The 20,288-nt window shown below is 47.5% G+C and overlaps 1 protein-coding gene across 1 annotated transcript in view; it reads right to left on the reverse strand.

Moving 5' to 3' along the window:
* Positions 1 to 1,136: 1,136 nt before the first annotated feature.
* Positions 1,137 to 20,288, reverse strand: part of DDX27 (DEAD-box helicase 27) — a 28,078-nt gene continuing 8,926 nt past the window's right edge. Inside the window, exons 3-13 of the mRNA XM_075351744.1 lie at positions 16,471 to 16,612; positions 15,959 to 16,112; positions 15,798 to 15,879; positions 14,584 to 14,761; positions 14,397 to 14,503; positions 13,362 to 13,458; positions 13,056 to 13,150; positions 12,858 to 12,975; positions 12,661 to 12,763; positions 3,676 to 3,744; positions 1,137 to 1,423 (exon numbers count right to left, since the gene is read on the reverse strand). Of these exons, the coding sequence (XP_075207859.1) occupies positions 1,408 to 1,423; positions 3,676 to 3,744; positions 12,661 to 12,763; positions 12,858 to 12,975; positions 13,056 to 13,150; positions 13,362 to 13,458; positions 14,397 to 14,503; positions 14,584 to 14,761; positions 15,798 to 15,879; positions 15,959 to 16,112; positions 16,471 to 16,612 (1,161 nt within the window). The 3' untranslated portion in view covers positions 1,137 to 1,407. The remainder of the gene's footprint in view (positions 1,424 to 3,675; positions 3,745 to 12,660; positions 12,764 to 12,857; positions 12,976 to 13,055; positions 13,151 to 13,361; positions 13,459 to 14,396; positions 14,504 to 14,583; positions 14,762 to 15,797; positions 15,880 to 15,958; positions 16,113 to 16,470; positions 16,613 to 20,288) is intronic.

The following is a 20,288-nucleotide window of genomic DNA, read 5'->3' on the forward strand; positions in this document are numbered from 1 at the left end:
AGAGGTAGAAGTGTTCATGAAAAAAAAATATAGTTCTACCTCTGTACAAGTCACTAGTGCGACCGCACTTAGAATACTGTGTACAATTCTGGTCACCGATATATAAGAAGGACATAGCTGAACTGGAGAGGGTGCAGAGAAGAGCGACCAAGATTAGAGGAATGGGTGGGCTGCAATACCAAGACAGGTTATTAAGCTTGGGGTTATTTAGTTTGGAAAAACGAAGGCTTAGGGGGGGGATCTAATCACAATGTATAAATATATGAGGGGACAGTACAGAGACCTTTCCAAAGATCTTTTTACACCTAGGTCTGCGACTGGAACACAGGGGCATCCGCTACGTCTTGAGGAAAAGTCAGTTTCCCAGAAGGATTTTGGCTTACTCATATACATTTTGGCAAACTGCAGTCTGCCTTTTTTCGTCTGTTAGCAGTGTGGTCCTCCTAAGTCTCCTTCTATTGCATTTCATTTCATTCAAATTTCAACAGATAGTTCATGCTAACATGCCTGCTGGTCAGCTTGAACTTCTTTGGAACAACCATCCACCATCCAGATGATCCTGCATTGCCACTTTTTTTTTTTCCTCTTCAATTTTTCTCTGCTATCCAGAAAGATTATAACCCATGGCACTGTACCTAAACTTATTGATTACGTTGCACACCGGGAACATCAAGATCTCTGGAGATAAATTTGTAACCTTGCGAGTATTGAAAACCAAAATTGTTCACAAATCAAGTCTTCACACAGTTCTCTTCTTCGCTTTCTGTTCTCCATACTTATAGTGGCACACACACACACACACACACACAAATATTGTGTGTGTCAACTTCTCCCCTTTTTAGCTGGTTTCAGGTGTCATTTTCATATTGCCCACACCTGTTACTTGGGACATAAACAGCATATGATTGAAACAAAGTTGTTTACCCACATTTTGGAAAGATGGCAACAATTTTGGGGAGTGTGTTTTTTTGTGTGTATTGAAACATGTATAACAAAAAAAATGTAATTGCAATCATTTTCTGCTGTGGCAATCCTTTCAGCCATGACTGTACATGTGTGACTAGGATCTTAGGTTTTTAGTTATGACTTTTGCACGCAAGCAAAGAATATGAGTATAGATCACCCCACAAATTAAATTCAGAATACAGTTCAATGTATTGTTACCTTCATAACTACAAAAGTATTTTAGGAGCAGAAAGTTATAAAATACATTTTATATCATACAATTATCAACAAAACACAGTCCATTATTCATTAGCCAGGCCCCATCCTCCCAGTGCTGAACCATTATATTATGAAATTGTCAGGATGAAATGTTCTACAAAGTCCTGGGTAGAGATTCCGCATCAAATGGAAATGCTGTGCAAGTAAGCGCCAGCTCCACTGCAAGAGTATCAGCCGGTGCAATCATTTCCTGCGATACCTGAGAAATTAAAGTTAAATGATTAGAACCTAGGTAAGACAATAATCTTAGAAATGTTAACATAGATCGAATCTTTAGACTATTTATACCAGGATTTTTGTGTAAAGCACATTAAATAAATTGCAACATTTTTCCGCAACTCGGAGGTTGTGCAACGATATTGACTTTTGGCATTCTCACTGCAGTCCCGGTCAGCTGTGCCAATGTTGGAGAAGATACACCCATCCAAGCTCATGTAGTTACAACTTGGCGTAACTTACATCAGGGGACTGGAGTACATTACTAACTAGAGTACATATGACAGCCACACGCAAGTGAGGTGCAGCCCTTCATGAATTAGGCCCATCACACACCAGGTAGCTGATGCATTGATCAAATGTAATGCAGTTACTCAAGACATCCAATCTGATTAATGAAGAAGTAGAATACTTCCCTAAAGCAAACAAGTTTATTTTTGTTAGCAGCTTCACTTTATTAGATTTTTATACCCCAAATTAATGCCATAATGTGTCAAGGCGGTGTAATGCCTTCATGTTACAAATCTTGGTTTACGTTTTAGTGAAATTTAGAGTTGATTTTGCAAATGAGCCGCAAGTGCAGCGGGGCAGGCACTGCACTTACAACTCTGCTGTCTGTCTTCTGGATTCCCTGTGATTGACAGGTCACTTCTTTTAGGGACCTGCCTCCCCTGCCTGAGATCTAGTGCAAGCACGGTCATTTCCCAGGATAGTGCATGTGCAGGAAGGCTCTGATGAGCAGCAGAGTGACTTGTCAATCCCTGACGTGGCAGGCAGGATAGGGAAAAGGCGCAGCAGAGCTGTAAGGACAGTGCCCACTTACTGACTAGGCAAATCATTTGCATAAGAATAAGTTTCTCCAAAATATAAACCCAGATTTCTACAAATCTTGGCTTGGGCCACACGGGGATTACTGCGATCCCCTCGCATGACTCTCGGCTCACACTGGCAGTACAGCAGAGCCAAGTGTTATGCGAGTGTCCCTGCGACTGAGGTCCGATCCTGCAAGCAAGTGCTGTGTAGTGGAGGGCCGGTGCTGTGTGGGGGAGGGCCGGCGCTAAGGAGGGGAGGAAGGGATTTACCTCCCTCTCTCCTCCGTTGCCGGCTATTGCCATTCTCGCTCTGCACTCTCTGTACACCGGTGTACTGTGACTGCAGTGCGATTTTTCTCTCACCCCATACACTTGAATGGATGCGAGAGAAAACAGGATCGCATTACAGTCGCAGCATGCTGCGATTGTTTTCTCGGTCCGATTAGGGCTGAGAAAATAATCCCTCATGGGTGCAGGCACATAGGCTAATATTGGTCCGAGTGGAAAGCGATGTTTTATCGCACTCCACTCCCACCGATTTTCATGCCGTGTGACTTAGGCCTTAAGCTATAGATTTTATCACCGTTACAGCACCATTACATAGCTGGCATTAATTTGGCATATAAAAATCTGATGACAGGATTCCTTTATAAGGGAATCTGTCACCAGGTTTTTGCCATCTAATCTAAGAGCAGCATAAAGTAGGGGCAGAGACCCTGATGTTTCTCTTACTGGGCTGCATAATATAGTTTTGATAAAATCACTGTTTACTCAGCAGTAGATCATCATTAGATGACTACTTGGCGTGCTGCCAGGAAATCCAGCATATTCCTGAGCTCTGTATAACTGCTAGATCTGCAGCAGAGAAAATCAGTTTTTTTCCAAAATGACAGCAAACATTTCAGTAAGTCACACATCACTGGAATCAGGGTCTCTGTCACTACAATATGCTGCTCGCAGATGGGGGGGGGGGGGGGGGGAGCAAAAACCTGGTGACAGATTCCCTTTAATGCCCCATTCACACATCTGATTTTCGCAGATGTGGCATCATCAAATGGGGTAATTTGAAGCTCATGGGGGCAATGCAACTCTCCAACAGGGCCGCCAATTATTGCAAATTTTTAACATGATTAGTCTTTCTATAGGCCAAAGAGACTTGGGGGGCCCCCTCCAGGCTCCAGGGCCTAGGTACAATTGCAATACCGACACCTATTGTTGTTACACCCCTTGCTGCCATACAATATAGCTTATGGGTACATTCACACGTTGTGTGGACCAAAAGGAGGAGAACATAAAAAAAAAAAAGAAGAAAAAAAAAAAAGTTTAGTCTCATTAACTAATCGTTTTCTATTATCAGGTCAACCATGTGAACGTAAAGAACAAGTGGCTATAGAGACTAGATACATGTAATCTTCATACACACCGAGATTTGGACTTGAAGTTGCCTTTCCTGCGTTGAATTCCCAGCCTCTTCCGGTCTTCAAACGATGGACTAAAAGGAGAAGGAGGAAAAAAAAAAATAAACAAACATTTCATATTGCATATTACCTGCAGGACAGACATACAGAACATTGGGAGGAGAATTTCTATGGAGTTGTACACCTAACAGAGCATGGGGGCAACTTCATATCAGGACATAAAACGGCCTGCCAAATATAGGGACAAACAGAAACAAGAGGAGCGGCAGTAGGATAAAATGTGATGGCTGGCACAGAACCTTCCCTTAAGGCTTTGTGCCCACGCTAGGTTTTATAATAATAATAATAATAATTATTATTAAGTTTATTTATATAGCGCCAACATAGTCCGCAGCACTTTACAATCCGATGGGGGTTGTATAGACAAATACAAAACAAAGTGGCACATAATTCAACAGCTACAGTAGGAGCGAGGGCCCTGCTCGAAAGCTTACAATCTATGGGGAAGAAGGGGGACAAAAGGTGAAGCACACTTGTAGATCTGGCTGGCTATTGTTATGCTAGTTAATTAGTTACATATAAAGATGAATGATCTGGTCTTTTGACAGTAACCTTTTGGGTGCCCTTACGTGCTATTGGTTGTATGTAGGATGTGAGGACAGAAATAGGAGAGAGAAGGTTAGGAGTAGGAATTAGAAGGTGGGACGGGGGACAGTTCGGTTAGTAAGTTATTATGATAAGCTTGTCTGAAGAGATGTGTTTTTAATGTACGCTTAAAAACTTGGGGGCTGGATATTAGTCGCATTCTTTGGGGTAGTGCATTCCAGAAAACTGGCGCGGCACGAGAAAAAAGTCTTGGAGACGGAGGTGTGAGGTTCGTATTATGGAGGATGTTAGTCTAAGATCATTTGCGGAACGAAGGGAGCGGGTAGGATGATAGACAGAGATGAGGGATGAGATATATGGTGGTGCAGAGCTGTGGAGAGCTTTGTGGGTGAGTGATAGGAGTTTGTATTGTATTCTGTAGCTGATAGGTAGCCAGTGTAGTCACTGGCACAAGGTGGAGGCATCGGTGAAGCGGCTGGACAGGAATATGACCCTGGCAGCTGCATTCAAGATGGATTGGAGAGGGGAGAGTTTGGTCTGAGGGAGACCAAATCAATAAAGAGTTGCAGTAATCTGTTTTTTTGATTCTAATCAATACTGCAAGAAAAAAAAAAACAAAAAAAAAAAACGCATCCCAGCAAAGTCTATGAGAATCACAATTTGCTGTGCACATTATGGTGCTGAAAAAAGAAGCAGCTTGTCAATTTTGTGTTTTTTTTTTCCCTGCAGATATAATCCACTGCAGTGGATTATATCTGTTAATGTTACACTCGTAGCCCTGTCACTTCACCGCATACAGCATGATCTGTGAGGCTCTTCATAGCTCAGTAACCCAGGTTCGCCATGGCAGCAATTGGGTCCCTGTGATCACATTACAAGGACCCAATCGCCAAGGAGAAGTAAGCGGGGTTAAACTACCGGGAGTGGCACTGACATCACTATGGGCAGTGAGAGCCGAGTCCTGGCTGTATCATCAGCTGGAGACTTAGCAGTGATCTCAGGTGTACAGCACCTGAACCTCTGTGACCGCATGACTAAAACCAAAAAAACAAAAACAAAAAAAAACAAAAAAAAAACAAACAACTTAAAGGGGAACCTGTCACCAGATTTGGCGACTATAAGCTGCGGCCACCATCAGTGGGCTTATATACACACACACACACACACACACACACCATTCTAACATGCTGTATATAAGAGCCCAGGCCACTGTGTAGAACATAAAAATCACTTTATAATACTTACCTAAACTGTCGGTTCGGTGCAGAAGGGTCAGATGGGCGTTTTGGTTCTCTGGGTACGGTGCCTCTTTCGGCCATCCTTGTCCTTTTGAAGCCAGGGTGCATGACGCGTACTACATCATACACACGCGCCGGCATTGAGGTCCTGCACAGGTGCACTACAAATACTTTGATCTGCCCTGCTCAGGACCTCAAAAAAGAGAATTTTGTTTACTTACCGTAAATTCTTTTTCTTATAGTTCCGTATTGGGAGACCCAGACATTGGGTGTATAGCTTCTGCCTCCAGAGGACACACAAAGTACTACACTAAAAAGTGTAGCTCCTCCCTCTGAGCTTATACAGCCCCTGGAGAACCATATCTAGCCAGTTTAGTGCAAAAGCTGAAGGAGAATAGCCACCCACAAGTAAAAACAGAGCAAGAACCGGAACAACCGGAGACTCTGTCCACGACAACAGCCGGTGATAACACGCGGAACAAGAAACTGCCAACAGGCAACAGGGAGGGTGCTGGGTCTCCCAATACGGAACTATAAGAAAAAGAATTTACGGTAAGTAAACAAAATTCTCTTTTTCTTTATCGTTCCTATGGGAGACCCAGACATTGGGACGTCTCAAAGCAGTCCATGGGTGGGAATAAACAGAAAAACTGAGAAGTAGGCGGAGCCTAACTTCACAAATGGGCGACAGCCGCCTGAAGGATGCGTCTGCCCAAGCTCGCATCTGCCGAAGCATGAGCATGCACTTGGTAGTGCTTTGAAAAGGTATGCAGGCTAGTCCAAGTGGCAGCCTGACAGACTTGCTGAGTCGTAGCCTGGTGCCTGAAAGCCCAAGAGGCACCGACAGCTCTGGTCGAGTGTACCTTGATCCCCGGCGGGAGAGGCACCTGAGAACACTGGTAGGCATCCGAAATGGTCGACCTAATCCAACGGGCTAAGGTCAGCTTAGAAGCAGAGAGGCCCTTACGCCGACCTGTGGTTAGCACAAAAAGAGAGGTGCACCGCCTAAGAGCAGCGGTGCGAGACACATAGATCCGGAGCGCCCGCACCAGATCCAGAGTATGCAACGCTTTCTCAAAGCGATGAACAGGAGCCGGACAAAAGGAAGGTAGGGTAATGTCCTGGTTAAGGTGGAAAGGAGAAACCACCTTAGGGAGAAAGTCCGGAGTCGGACGGAGAACCACCTTGTCTTGATGAAAAACCAAAAAAGGTGACTCCGAAGAGAGCGCAGCCAAATCAGAGACTCTCCTGAGGGAAGTTATGGCCACTAGAAAGACCACTTTCTGTGAAAGACGAAACAAAGAAACCTCCCTAAGAGGCTCAAAGGGGGGTTTCTGCAAAACCGTGAGAACCAAATTGAGGTCCCAGGGATCCAAGGGCCGCCGGTAAGGCGGAATGATGTGAGACGCGCCCTGCAAGAAGGTGCGGACCTGAGCCAGCCGGGCGATACGCCGCTGGAACAGCACTGACAGAGCCGAGACTTGTCCCTTGAGAGAGTTGAGGGACAGTCCCAGCTGCAGACCGGACTGTAGAAAGGACAGAAGGGTCGGCAAGGAAAAAGGCCAAGGAGGATGGCCGGAAGAGCGACACCAGGACAGGAAAATTTTCCAAGTCCTGTGATAGATCTTGGCAGAGGAAGACTTCCGGGCCCGAGTCATAGTGGAGATGACCTCAGGGGGGATACCAGAAGCCGTCAAGATCCAGGACTCAAGAGCCACGCCGTCAATCTGAGAGCCGCATAATTCTGGCGGAAAACCGGACCTTGTGAGAGAAGGTCTGGACGGTCCGGAAGATGCCACGGCACCTCTACGGACAGATGGAGCAGGTCTGGGTACCAAGCTCGCCTGGGCCAGTCCGGAGCAATGAGGATGACTCGATGGCCCCCCATTCTGATCTTGCGCAGAACTCTGGGCAAGAGAGCTAGAGGGGGAAACACGTAGGACAGACGAAACCGGGACCAGTCTTGAACCAGAGCGTCCGCGGCGAAGGCCTGAGGATCGTGGGAGCGAGCCACGTAAACCGGAACCTTGTTGTTGTGACGGGATGCCATTAGGTCCACTTCCGGAGTGCCCCACTTGCGGCAGATTGACTGAAACACTGCCGGATGTAGGGACCACTCGCCACTGTCCACGGTTTGACGGCTGAGATAATCTGCTTCCCAGTTTCACGCCTGGGATGTGGACTGCGGATATGGTGGACTTGGAGTCCTCCACCCATTGAAGGATGCGTTGTACCTCCAACATTGCCAGGTGGCTGCGTGTCCCGCCTTGGTGATTGATGTAGGCAACCGCTGTCGCGTTGTCTGACTGGACTCGGATGTGCTTGCCCGCCAATAGGTGGTGAAAAGCTAGGAGAGCCAGAAGCACGGCTCTGGTTTCCAGCACATTGATCGAGAGGGCTGACTCGGACGGAGTCCAAGTGCCCTGCGCTCGGTGGTGGAGACATACCGCTCCCCAGCCGGATAGACTGGCATCCGTGGTGAGGATCACCCAGGACGGGGCCAGGAAGGAGCGCCCCTGAGACAGAGAGAGAGAGGCCGAAGCCACCACTGAAGAGAGCTCCTGGTCTGTGGCGACAGAGCCACTAACCTGTGCAAGGAGGAAGGCCGCTTGTCCCAACAGCGGAGAATGTCCAGCTGCAGTGGCCGCAGATAGAACTGGGCAAAGGGAACAGCCTCCATTGACGCCACCCTCTGACCCAGCACCTGCATCAGGTGCCTGATGGAATAACGGCGGGGCCTCAGCAGAGAGCGCACCGCCAGTTGGAGGGACTGCTGTTTGATTAAGGGCAACTTCACAAGTGCCGGCAGAGTCTCGAACTGCATCCCTAAGTACGTGAGCCTCTGGGTCGGAGTCAGAGTGGATTTGGGCAGATTGACAAGCCACCCGAATTGGGCTAGAGTGGCGAGAATGAGCGAGACACTCCGCTGACAGTCTGCGCTGGATGAAGCCTTGACTAGAAGGTCGTCCAGGTAAGGAATCACTGCCAACCCCTGGAGGTGCAGAACCGCAACCACTGCTGCCATGACCTTTGTGAATACCCGAGAGGCCGTGGCTAACCCGAAGGGGAGAGCCACGAATTGGAAATGTTCCTCTCCGATTGCAAAACGTAGCCAACGCTGGTGTGAAACTGCAATTGGCACATGCAGATAGGCATCTCTGATGTCGATAGATGCCAGGAAATCCCCTTGGGTCATTGAGGCAATGACTGACCGCAGAGACTCCATGCGAAAATGCCGCACCTGAACATGCTTGTTGAGAAGCTTGAGATCCAGGATGGGCCGGAAGGAACCGTCCTTTTTGGGGACTAGGAAGAGATTTGAGTAGAAACCTCTGAACCGTTCCCGGGCGGGAACCGGTAGAATTACTCCGTTGGCCTGCAAGGCTGCCTGAAAAAGCTGAAGCTTGGGAAGTTAAGGTAACCAGTTCGGGCATAGATTCCCTGGTGAGGGAATGCATCTCCTCCAGAGAAGCAGAGATGGCTTTGAGAGCCCACACTGCTGCAAAAGTTGGGGAGAACGAGGCCCCTGCCGCCTCATATACAGATTTGGCCAGAAGGTCAACCTGGCGGTCAGTGGAATCCTTAAGAGAGGTGCCATCAGCCACTGATACAACGGTCCGGGCTGAGAGAGTCTAGACACCGGGGGGTCTACCTTTGGTGAATGAGCCCACTCCTTAACCACCTCAGGTGGAAAGGGAAAACGGTCATCAGAACTACGCTTTGGGAAGCGTTTGTCAGGACAGGCCCTAGGTTTGGTCACAGCGGCCTGAAAACTGGAGTGGTTAAAGAACACTTTGTCCTCTTAGGCGAGGTAAACTGGTGCTTTTCTGCCAGAGAGGGTTGCTCCTCTGATACTGGCGGATTGAGATCCAGTACAGAATTAATGGACGCAATCAAATCACTAACATCTGAGTCACTTTCAGACAGATCAATGGGGCACATGGAGTTAGCCTCCGAGCCCCCTGTAAAGGCATCCTCCTCGTCCTGTGAGTCAGGTTCTGAAACAGAGCCGCGGGACGAGGAAGGAGAGGGAGCCCTGCGTCTCCTTTTAGGAGGACGGGGTCTGGGACCAGATGAGGAATCCTCTGTGATCTCCGCTGAGAGAGCCCTAGCAGCAGAGTCACCCTGTGAAGGGGGCTGATGCATGTTCAGCAAAGTCCTGGACAGCTGTCCCATGGAGTCGGCAAAAGACTGGGAGATAGACCTAGATAAGAATTCTACCCAAGCCGGGGGTTCAGCCACAGGAGCCGGAGCAGCCGGAGAGACCACTGGGGGTGCGATTCCAGGCTGAGGCATCGTCAGGTTAGAGCAGGCATCACAATGTGGATAGGTGCTCGGTTCGGGCAGTAGGAGCTTACATGCAGTGCACACTGAATACAGCTTTGGAGCCTTGCTCCTCGTGTGAGACATGCTGCTGGAGTGGGGGCTCTGCCAGAATGACCCCCAGAGAGTATATACAGAGGTCCACAACCAGAGGTTGTGGCTTACCAGACCGCTGGAGCGGTGTTGTGTGCCCTCCAGATCCCGAAGCCCGGACCCCCAAGCACCTCAGCAGGGATGCTGCAGACCAGTGCTGATTGCAGAGAAAACGCTGAGAAAATGGCGCCGGAGCGAAGAGAGGGGGCGGGACCTACTCTGAGAGCGGGATCTGGAGGGCCATAGAGACTTACAGGGGATGAGACATGTACCCAGTGAGGAGTGTCCCTCCCCTGTGCAGAACGGCCGCTGGGCGGAGCCGCGCTGTCCCTCTGCATGAATGAAATGCGAGGGCAGTGAAACCGAAAGTAGGCCTCCAGCGAAGCCGGGGCCTAAATTTGAGCGGTGCGGCCGGCGCGCAGGCACCATCGGCGCGGTTCTCAGGCGACAGCCAGAGAACCCGCTGGAAAGGTCATAAAAATCACTCAGCACACTCTCCCACCACAATAAAGTACAGGGACCCCCAATATATAAACGTCTCAGGTACTTAGCTTGCTGAGACGCAGGGTTCCAAGTCCCTGGGGATGGGTGCTCCGGTCCAGCAGGATCCTGAAGGGCTGCGGATGGAGACCGGTCTCCTGCCAAGCATGGAGAACCGTGCTGGCTCCCACTTCAAGCCAGAGCCCAGGAGGGATGGTGAAGGAGCACGGCATGTAAGGCTCCAGCCTTGGAATCAACCTTAACAGCACCGCCGACACAGTGGGGTGAGAAGGGACATGCCAGGGGGCAAGGCTTGGACCCGCTTTTCTTCAAACTCTTTCCAAAAATGAAAAATCAGATGAGAATGCATGTGTGGATGTATGCCTCCTGAACACAAAGCGATAAACTGGCTAGATCTGGTTCTCCAGGGGGTGTATAAGCTCAGAGGGAGGAGCTACACTTTTGAGTGTAGTACTTTGTGTGTCCTCCGGAGGCAGAAGCTATACACCCAATGTCTGGGTCTCCCATAGGAACGATAAAGAAATGCCGGCGCGTGTGCATGATTTAGTACGCGTCATGCACCCTGGCTTCAGAAGGAGGACAAGGATGGCCGAAACAGGAGGCACCGTACCCAGAGAACCAAAACACCCATCTGACCCTTCTGCACCGTACCGAACGCTTAAGTATTATAAAGTCATTTTTATGTTCTACACAGCGGCCTGAGCTCTTATATACAGCATTCTAACCTACTGTATATAAGAGCCCAGTGGTGGTGGCCGCAGCTTACATGCAGTTTTATGTGTAGAAAATGTGCTCAGAAATCTGCTGTTACGTGGGCACATAACCTAAAGGAGTTAATTCGGTGCCGCTCACTTCCGTATCAGAGGTGTTCTGTGCCGATTGGAATGTGTATGGGGTCACAGTGCAAAGAACTGTATTCTGTTCATTAGAATAGGACACATGTCCAATAGCCGCTGATTATCAACGTGTCTCGGCAGATGTGCGGGGCCATAACGTGATCAACGCCATTCACCTCCAATGAAGGAAGAGTGGCATTAAATAACCCCTTTACTATTGTATTAACTTTAGATTCATTGATTTGTAGGATTACTCCCATCTCACCTTTTGATTGGTTCAGACAGAAATATCTGGTAACAGCCCCCTTGCTGTGACTATGAAAGCCGAGCCACCCTGAATAGCTGGCTTGGCTTTCATAAGCAACTTAATCAACAGGCCTTACTTTCTGTTGATTACTCCTGCGTCCAAAGGCGGGGAGATAAAAGACTGCAGCGATTGGGCGCTCGCGTGACGTCACAACCACACGAGCATTGGCACCGCTAGAATGGCGCCGACACCGGAGGGAAGTATAAGCTTTTTTTATTTTAATTGGGGGAAAATGTGGAATGAAGGGGTTAGCCTAGTACTGGACTACCCCTTTAAAGTCAAGATAATCAAGATAAATCTTATGTAAAAATCTATCAGTAGCAACTCCTCTCCTATGTAACAGCAGATTTTTATGATAAGATATAAATAATACAGTTGCTTATTTTCATGTGTAGTATGGCTTTATGAAATATTAAAATTGTTACACTTAATCATAGTCTCAAAATAGGGGTGATGCAAGTCACAAAGCAATACCCAATTTATAACACCAGCATCTGCTGTGCCCATACAGTACTTATACCCAGCTGTGCCAATACCTGATTACCGCACATGCTGCGCCCTCTGTTAACATCTCTCACATCCATCTTCCAGCCCTAGCAAACTAGAACACGCAAAACACAGGGGATTTCCTAAAAGGCGCTTTCAGACTGCCCTTTCTCTCCCTTCAGTGGTCCCATCGGAGCGACATGTGCCGCTGGGACATTGACTACAATGATGCAGCCAGAGTCACCACATGCTGTGTCATGCATTATTTTCGGGCGTATACACCTACTGGGGGCAGACACCCAGACGCAGTCTACTAGGTCTCGGTGTCAGTCTCCAGTAGGCGTATACATCAAAAATTGATGAACGACAGAGCACATGGTGACTCTGGCTACACCATTATAGTCAATGGCCCAGTCAGAGCATATGTCCAAATCCTGTTTTCCGAGAAGTTCAGATGTAAGCCCCGATGGGACCACTGAACAGAGGACAAAATACAATGTGAAAGTACCCTTGTACAACAGAAAAAGGACGGCCTGCCACATCTGTAAGCGCTGTCTGGGGTAATTACACATTTTAGTAGCCGGTGCTGCAGTAACTTACCCAGCCCTGTACTGTTTCAGAGCTTTACGACTCGTGTTGGTTAGCTCTTCATCAAACACTGTGGATTTCTTCTGCTTCTTTGGAGCTGCTTGCTTGGCTAAAGCTGTAGAAAATAAAAAAATTGATATATTTGGATTTACTCAACCACAAAATGCTTACTGAGACTGCACCGATAACCTGTCCCCCCAAGTGCCTACCTGCAGGGTCCTCATCAGGAGGCATGGCCCTAGCTCTCTTTGGTTTACGGTCTCTCTTGGCTGCTCGCTCTGCATACATCTGAGCTTTCAGCACCTCAAACTGAGAGCGTTCCTCTGGCTGTTCAGAGAGATTGCATAAATGTCATTAGGGACAGCGCAGCATTTTTGGAAACGTACAGTACTGAGGAGGTCACTTACTGTCAGTTCTCCCTTCTTTTTTGTGTTTTCCAGGAATTTCTTCCGCTTTTTCTTTCCTCTTAGAGCCAGATCAAACTCCTGAAGAGCATGGGACACTGGTGTGGAATCAGAAAACAACATTTAACTCCTGTTTAATGGCCTGTGTGACAAATCAGTTGATTGTAAGAGGGTGCTCATTTAGAAGAAAGGTGGTCTAGACTCAGATTCAAAACAGAGGACAGAACTGTACTAGGAAGTTATCAAATATTAAGAGCTCCAAAAATGGTGAGATGAGGAATCTACATTGAACTGTAGCAATCAACTTACATTTTTCTTTTTTCCTCTCTTCCCTGGTTTGGAACCAGCTTCTTTCCATACGTTCCTGTTCAGACCCCGGCTCTAACTTCTTTTGTGCTACACTGATCTGAAGAATAACAGATCAGCCTTGTAAAATGCTCACGTTAGCAATCCTTGTTGCCCAGTTTAGTGCACTCTGATCAATGCAGTAGTCACTAAAGGTTAAAAAGGACCACTCCAGTATATTCTATTTATTGCCCTTTTCAGTTAGCAGTCAGTGTGTATATAGTGGGTGCATTAAAATATCACCACTGTCCTCTGATGTTTCCAGCGCTGGCCAGATCGTCTCCTGCATCATGTGACTAGATGACACAGTGGACCATTAGTTCCTGTCTTAATGTAAGCCTAGGAGAGCCTCATTTGGAGTTTCAGACTTGGGGCTCGCTCACACGAGGGTATAACATGGCTGAGTATGATCTGAGGTTTTAATCGGATAGGCCACGGACCATTGCTATCCTATTCGGCATGAGAAACAATTGTAGCATGCTGCGAGTGACTCACATATTTGGATCATACACACCCATACAAGTGTATGGGTGCGTGAGAAACATTGGACCGCACTCTGATGTCATCTGAGGACAGTCTGTCTACAGTGGACACAAGAATGGAGAAGATGGAGAAGTTAAGTTCTCGATTCTCGCATGCAAGAGAATCGGATCACACTAAGGCGACACTTGAATCCAAGTGACATTTGGATTAGCAGCCAGATTCTCTCGCATGGTAAAATCTACGGCCGTGTGAGTGAGCTCTTAGATAGAGAAGGTAACTTCTGTGTGAACTGGTTTGTCACCACTACAGATACATGATGCAGGAGAAGACTAGCACAGCGTGGAAACACCAGAAGATCACAATCAGGTAAGTATTTTCATGCACACACTTTACTGGTAACTAACCGTAACTAAAATTGCCAGAGTGGTACCAAAGTTAGATGATCAATAGGCGGGCTGCAATTTACACAATGGTTTTTTTTATGAGAGACATTTTCTTAGTACACATTTCTCCTACCTGGGCTTCAGATTTCTGCATCTCCTTTTCCTCTCGCTCCAGCTGCAGCACAGCATAGATCTCCTTTTCCAGCTTTGTAATTTTGTCTCGAAATTTGGAAATCACATCTGAATAGGAGAGCAGTCACAATGAAGCCGATCTACATAAACGACCCTTCTCATCCAATTACCTTCCAACCAGCTCCTACCTTGTGGAAGAATCCTCGCCTTTACCGGAGCTTGAGCTTTTTTCACAATTTCCTTCAAAATCTTTCGTTCTTCTTCCCCAACAAGAGACACGGAGCGACCGGCTTTACCAGCACGTGCAGTACGGCCGACTCTGTGCACGTAATGCTTCACCGTGGCAGGCATGGTGAGGTTGATCACCTGAATAAAGATGGCCACAATAATGTCTTAGTAGAATTGGGTCTTTTTCTCTGTATTAATCAATAAAGAACCCCTACACAGTGACTTCCCCCATAGCATAACTCCTGTTCTACCCAGTTTTCCCAAAAATAAGAGACAGGGTCTAAAATGATTTGTTTCTCCAAAAGACTGGTTCAGGCAAATTTTTCAGGGACAGGTCTTATTCTCCCCCCCCCCCCACCTAACCCCCACCTCCATGAACAACAATCCACATTTATTCAACAATTGCCAATTGCTGTCACACGTCCCCACTATCAGCCCTGACTGCAACTAGAGCTTATTTTTTTGGGAGTAGGGCTGCTCTTACAAGTTTACTCTAAAAATCATGCTAGGACTTATTTTTGGGGTAGGCCTTATTCTTGTCGAAACACAGGAGCCACAACAATCCGTACCCAGCTGACATGACCCCTGTGAGCGGGAACCAGCAATAGTAATAATGTGGTTTGCGGCATTTCATTGTATGAAACAATGACCAGAAACTTCAGTCTCTCCATCCTGCCTTGCTAGAGTCACATAGTTAAGGCATGCTGGAACTTGTAGTCTAAAACACTTTAAGAGATGGGCACTGCCTATCGACTGCTGGAATACAACCTATCACAGGTTAGTGACCACTAGCCGCACAGTCCCCACTGCACGTCTGCTCCAACTAGAAATCCTCCGCACAACCACAGCTACCTTGTTCTGGACCTGTCCATCAGGTGCCTCAAATTGCAAGCAGCTTATCATTATCCAGTGCTTTTCAATTAGAGGCAGCGGATGAACCAGTATGGTCAAATATCCCTTCATGGGCAAACATTTCGATTATGCGAGTACTGCACAGTGCAGTCCATGAGGGAAGACATCCTTTAAGGGGTGGTTCACTACTCTGCAATAGTGGCCACATCCCTTTAAAACTGATAGGGAAAGCTTTTGTGAAATCCCTTGTTCAGCCAATTCTGCCTCTAAGCGCTGCTATTGCAGTCCACTCACCCCCCCATGACAATTAGTTATTACTCACCGTCTTGACACCGTGAATATCTAACCCTCGGGCGGCCACATCTGTAGCAACCAGAATGTCTATCTGTTCATCTTTAAATCGGCTGAAAAACATGGGAGCAATAATTAAAAACTCAAAGATTCAACTCTGCACAAGACCCTAGAGAGATCTGATCTATTTACCGAAGGGCCTCTAAACGCTGTGTCTGGGAGAGGTTTCCATGAAGTTCTCCAACTCGTACGCCCATCAGCCCCAGGAGGATATGCATACGATGTGCTTGTTTCTTTGTCTGGGTGAACAGCATGACGTGGTCCTGAAAGGTGCGGGTGAGAAGTGCTGCAACAAAACAAAAAAGGACATAAGCACTATGGTCAGCACCAATCAATGGACTGGAACTGGAACACCTCAAGACAAGTAGATAGAGCTGCGGTCTCAAGATCATGGACCCAGCTTAAAATACATAAAAGTATTATGGCACAGGGGGCAGGGACACTACTGACAAGAGCAAAAAAACTGCCCAGTTGTCAATATATTCATGCATTTCCAGGAGGAATATTAGAGGAATCCACAGGTCATAGACCTAAGAAAATATGCTCCAGCATTCTTATTTTATAGGAAATTCAAGTATTTACTAAATCAGAAAACAGCAGAATAGCAAAAAGGTTAACTTTAAAAGAAATGGCAATAGACTCACCGCAAGCAATGGCTTCCCGATCCCCCTCCCGATTTGGTCGGATCCTTACAAATTCTTGTCGTAGAAAAGGAGCTACATCAGTGTTACTGTTAACAAAGATACGCACAGGATTTTTTAAGGACACAGAGGCCAGATCTTGAACCTGTGGAAGATCAAAAGTATTAACCATTCGATTGGGTATTCAGGTCAATTAATTCCACCCAAAAGAAAAAACAAAAAAACCCACACAACATGACACAAAAGTCGATATTTACATAATCAAGGACTCAACAATGAGGAGTTTCACATTTGAGGTCTACCTTCTCTGGGCTGAAACTCATCATCTGACCAAGTGTATGGCGATAGCCAATATTTAGATCTCCTCTGGGAGAAGTTTAGAAGTCCCTGTCTTGGAATACACATGTATACTCTGCTGATCCAAGATATGGGGAGTTGGGGATATAGACATATGGTGGTATAAAGGCTTTTATTAAGTGATCCTAATGTTTCTTCTCTTAAAATAAGGGTAGAGGTGTTTGATAGAGTTGGTGCCAATCGATTTGCAGGAGGCAGTCAGTCATTCATTTGGCTTTGTCAGTAGTCTGGTTCTTAGACGTGAGCCCTCAGAAGCACTTCCTACCTGTCGACCTTCTATTGATTAGTCAGGCTACTGCTATGTTACACGTACCTCGCTGCAATGATGATATCACATCAATACAGTTACTCAGAAGAGAAGCGGTGGATGCCAGGAGAAGGTTCTTAAAGCTTTTGTCTAGCAGCCACAGATTAGGGACAGGGCCGATGGAACAGATACTACAAATACATTTTCACCAACTCTAGTGTGACAATTCTTATAGAAATTATTTAGCTGTGGCAGCAGCACAGTCAGCACCAGGCACCGACAGACATGTCACATGCTGCTTGTCAGAATAGGAGGATAGCGAAATGCAAGAATGATAAGATACCTACAGAAACCTTCTGACTTCTGCAGCCTTATCTGACAGGTCAAAAAATATGCAGCTGAACAAGAAGTGGCAGTCAAAAAACCTACAAACGTAATGACAGACCAAGGAACTGCGTAAAATGCTTTGTTTTCTTATTCTTAAAAATATGCAGCTCCTAGTATATACTTCACTGGTACCATAGGCCCCCAAGTCACAAAAAACTGTGATGAAATTGTATAGGATCGGAGTGGACCGCACCGTCCTATACAGAAGGTCAACGGGAGAGGCTGTGATCCTGATGGTAGATGAATGCATAGGACACTGATGAGCGTACAAGTGTATACACCTAAAAGTGGCCACATAAATCATGACCACTTAGCCTAACACCTTTCCAAATGTTCATGCATTTACAAATGAGAGATTTTAAAGAAGGGAATTTTGTTTACTTACCGTAAATTCCTTTTCTTCTAGCTCCAATTGGGAGACCCAGACAATTGGGTGTATAGCTACTGCCTCCGGAGGCCGCACAAAGTACTACACTTAAAAGTGTAAGGCCCCTCCCCTTCTGGCTATACACCCCCCCGTGGGAGCACGGGTCCCTCAGTTTTAGTGCAAAAGCAAGAAGGAGGAAAGCCAATAACTGTTTCAAAAACAAATTCAATCCGATAAACAATATCGGAGAACGTAACTTATCAACATGAACAACATGTGCACCCGAAAAACAAATACCCTAAGAAAAAACAGGGCGGGTGCTGGGTCTCCCAATTGGAGCTAGAAGAAAAGGAATTTACGGTAAGTAAACAAAATTCCCTTCTTCTTTTTCGCTCCTAATTGGGAGACCCAGACAATTGGGACGTCCAAAAGCAGTCCCTGGGTGGGTAAAAGAATACCTCGTGATCGGGCTGTCAGGCAGCCCTTTCTTACAGGTGGGCCACCGCCGCCTGCAGGACTTGTCTACCTAGGCTGGCATCCGCCGAAGCGTAGGTATGCACCTGATAATGCTTGGTAAAAGTGTGCAGACTCGACCAGGTAGCCGCCTGGCACACCTGCTGAGCCGTAGCCTGATGCCGTAATGCCCAGGACGCACCCACGGCTCTGGTAGAATGGGCCTTCCGTCCAGAAGGAGTCGGAAGCCCAGCAGAACGGTAGGCGTGAAGAATTGGTTCCTTGATCCACCGCGCAAGGGTGGATTTGGAAGCTTGCGACCCTTTATGCTGACCAGCGACCAGGATAAAGAGTGCATCCGAACGGCGCAGAGGCGCCGTGCGGGAAATGTAGATCCTGAGTGCTCTCACCAGGTCCAACAGATGCAAACCCTTTTCAAATTGGTGAACTGGATGCGGACACAAAGATGGTAAAGTGATATCCTGATTGAGATGAAAGGAAGATACCACCTTGGGAAGAAACTCTGGAATTGGACGCAGTACTACCTTGTCTTGGTGAAACACCAGGAAGGGAGATTTGCAAGATAACGCCGCCAGCTCTGACACTCTCCGAAGAGACGTGACCGCCACCAGAAAAGCCACTTTCTGTGAAAGCCGAGAAAAGGAAATCTCCTTCATAGGCTCGAAAGGTGGCTTCTGGAGAGCAATTAGAACCTTGTTCAGATCCCAGGGTTCCAATGGCCGCTTGTAAGGGGGAACGATATGACAAACCCCTTGCAGGAACGTGCGTACCTTAGGAAGTCGCGCCAGGCGCTTCTGAAAGAATACGGATAGCGCAGAGACTTGTCCTTTAAGGGAGCTAAGCGACAAACCTTTTTCCAACCCAGACTGCAGGAAGGAAAGAAAAATAGGCAATGCAAATGGCCAGGGAGAAACTCCCTGAGCGGAGCACCAAGATAAGAATATCTTCCACGTTCTGTGGTAGATCTTGGCGGAGGATGGTTTCCTAGCCTGTCTCATGGTGGCAACAACATCATGAGATAAACCTGAGGTCCCTAGGATCCAGGACTCAATGGCCACACAGTCAGGTTCAGCGCCGCAGAATTCAGATGGAAAAACGGCCCTTGAGACAGCAAGTCTGGACGGCCTGGTAGCGCCCACGGTTGTCCTACCGTGAGATGCCACAGATCCGGGTACCACGACCTCCTTGGCCAGTCTGGAGCGACGAGAATGGCGCAACGGCAGTCGGACCTGATTTTGCGGAGCACTCTGGGCAACAATGCCAGAGGTGGAAACACATAAGGTAGTCGGAACTGCGACCAATCCTGAACTAAGGCGTCTGCCGCCAGAGCTCGGTGATCGTGAGACCGTGCCATGAAAACCGGGACCTTGTTGTTGTGCCGTGACGCCACCACTGTTGGAAGGCTCGCAGAGCAAGATAGACTGCTCTGATTTCCAGAACATTGATCTGAAGGGTGGACTCTCTCTGAGTCCACGTACCCTGAGCCCTGTGGTGAAGAAACACTGCTCCCCACCCTGATAGGCTCGCATCTGTCGTGACCACCGCCCAGGATGGGGGTAGGAACGACTTTCCTTTTGACAATGAGGTGGCAAGAAGCCACCATTGGAGAGAGTCCTTGGCTGCCTGAGAGAGGGAGACATCCCTGACGAGGGACGTCGACTTCCCGTCCCATTGGCGGAGAATGTCCCATTGTAGAGGGCGCAGATGAAACTGCGCGAAAGGGACTGCTTCCATTGCTGCCACCATCTTCCCTAGGAAATGCATGAGGCGCCTCAAAGAGTGGGACTGGTTCTGCAGGAGAGATTGCACCCCTGTCTGCAGAGAGCACTGCTTGTCCAGTGGAAGCTTCACTATCGCTGAGAGAGTATGAAACTCCATGCCAAGATATGTTAGTGATTGGGTCGGGGTTAGATTTGACTTTGAAAAGTTGATAATCCACCCGAAACTCTGGAGAGTCTTCAGTGCCACGTCCAGACTGTGTTGGCATGC

Source organism: Anomaloglossus baeobatrachus, chromosome 5 (assembly GCF_048569485.1).
Source record: "Anomaloglossus baeobatrachus isolate aAnoBae1 chromosome 5, aAnoBae1.hap1, whole genome shotgun sequence".
Lineage (NCBI taxonomy): Eukaryota > Metazoa > Chordata > Amphibia > Anura > Aromobatidae > Anomaloglossus > Anomaloglossus baeobatrachus.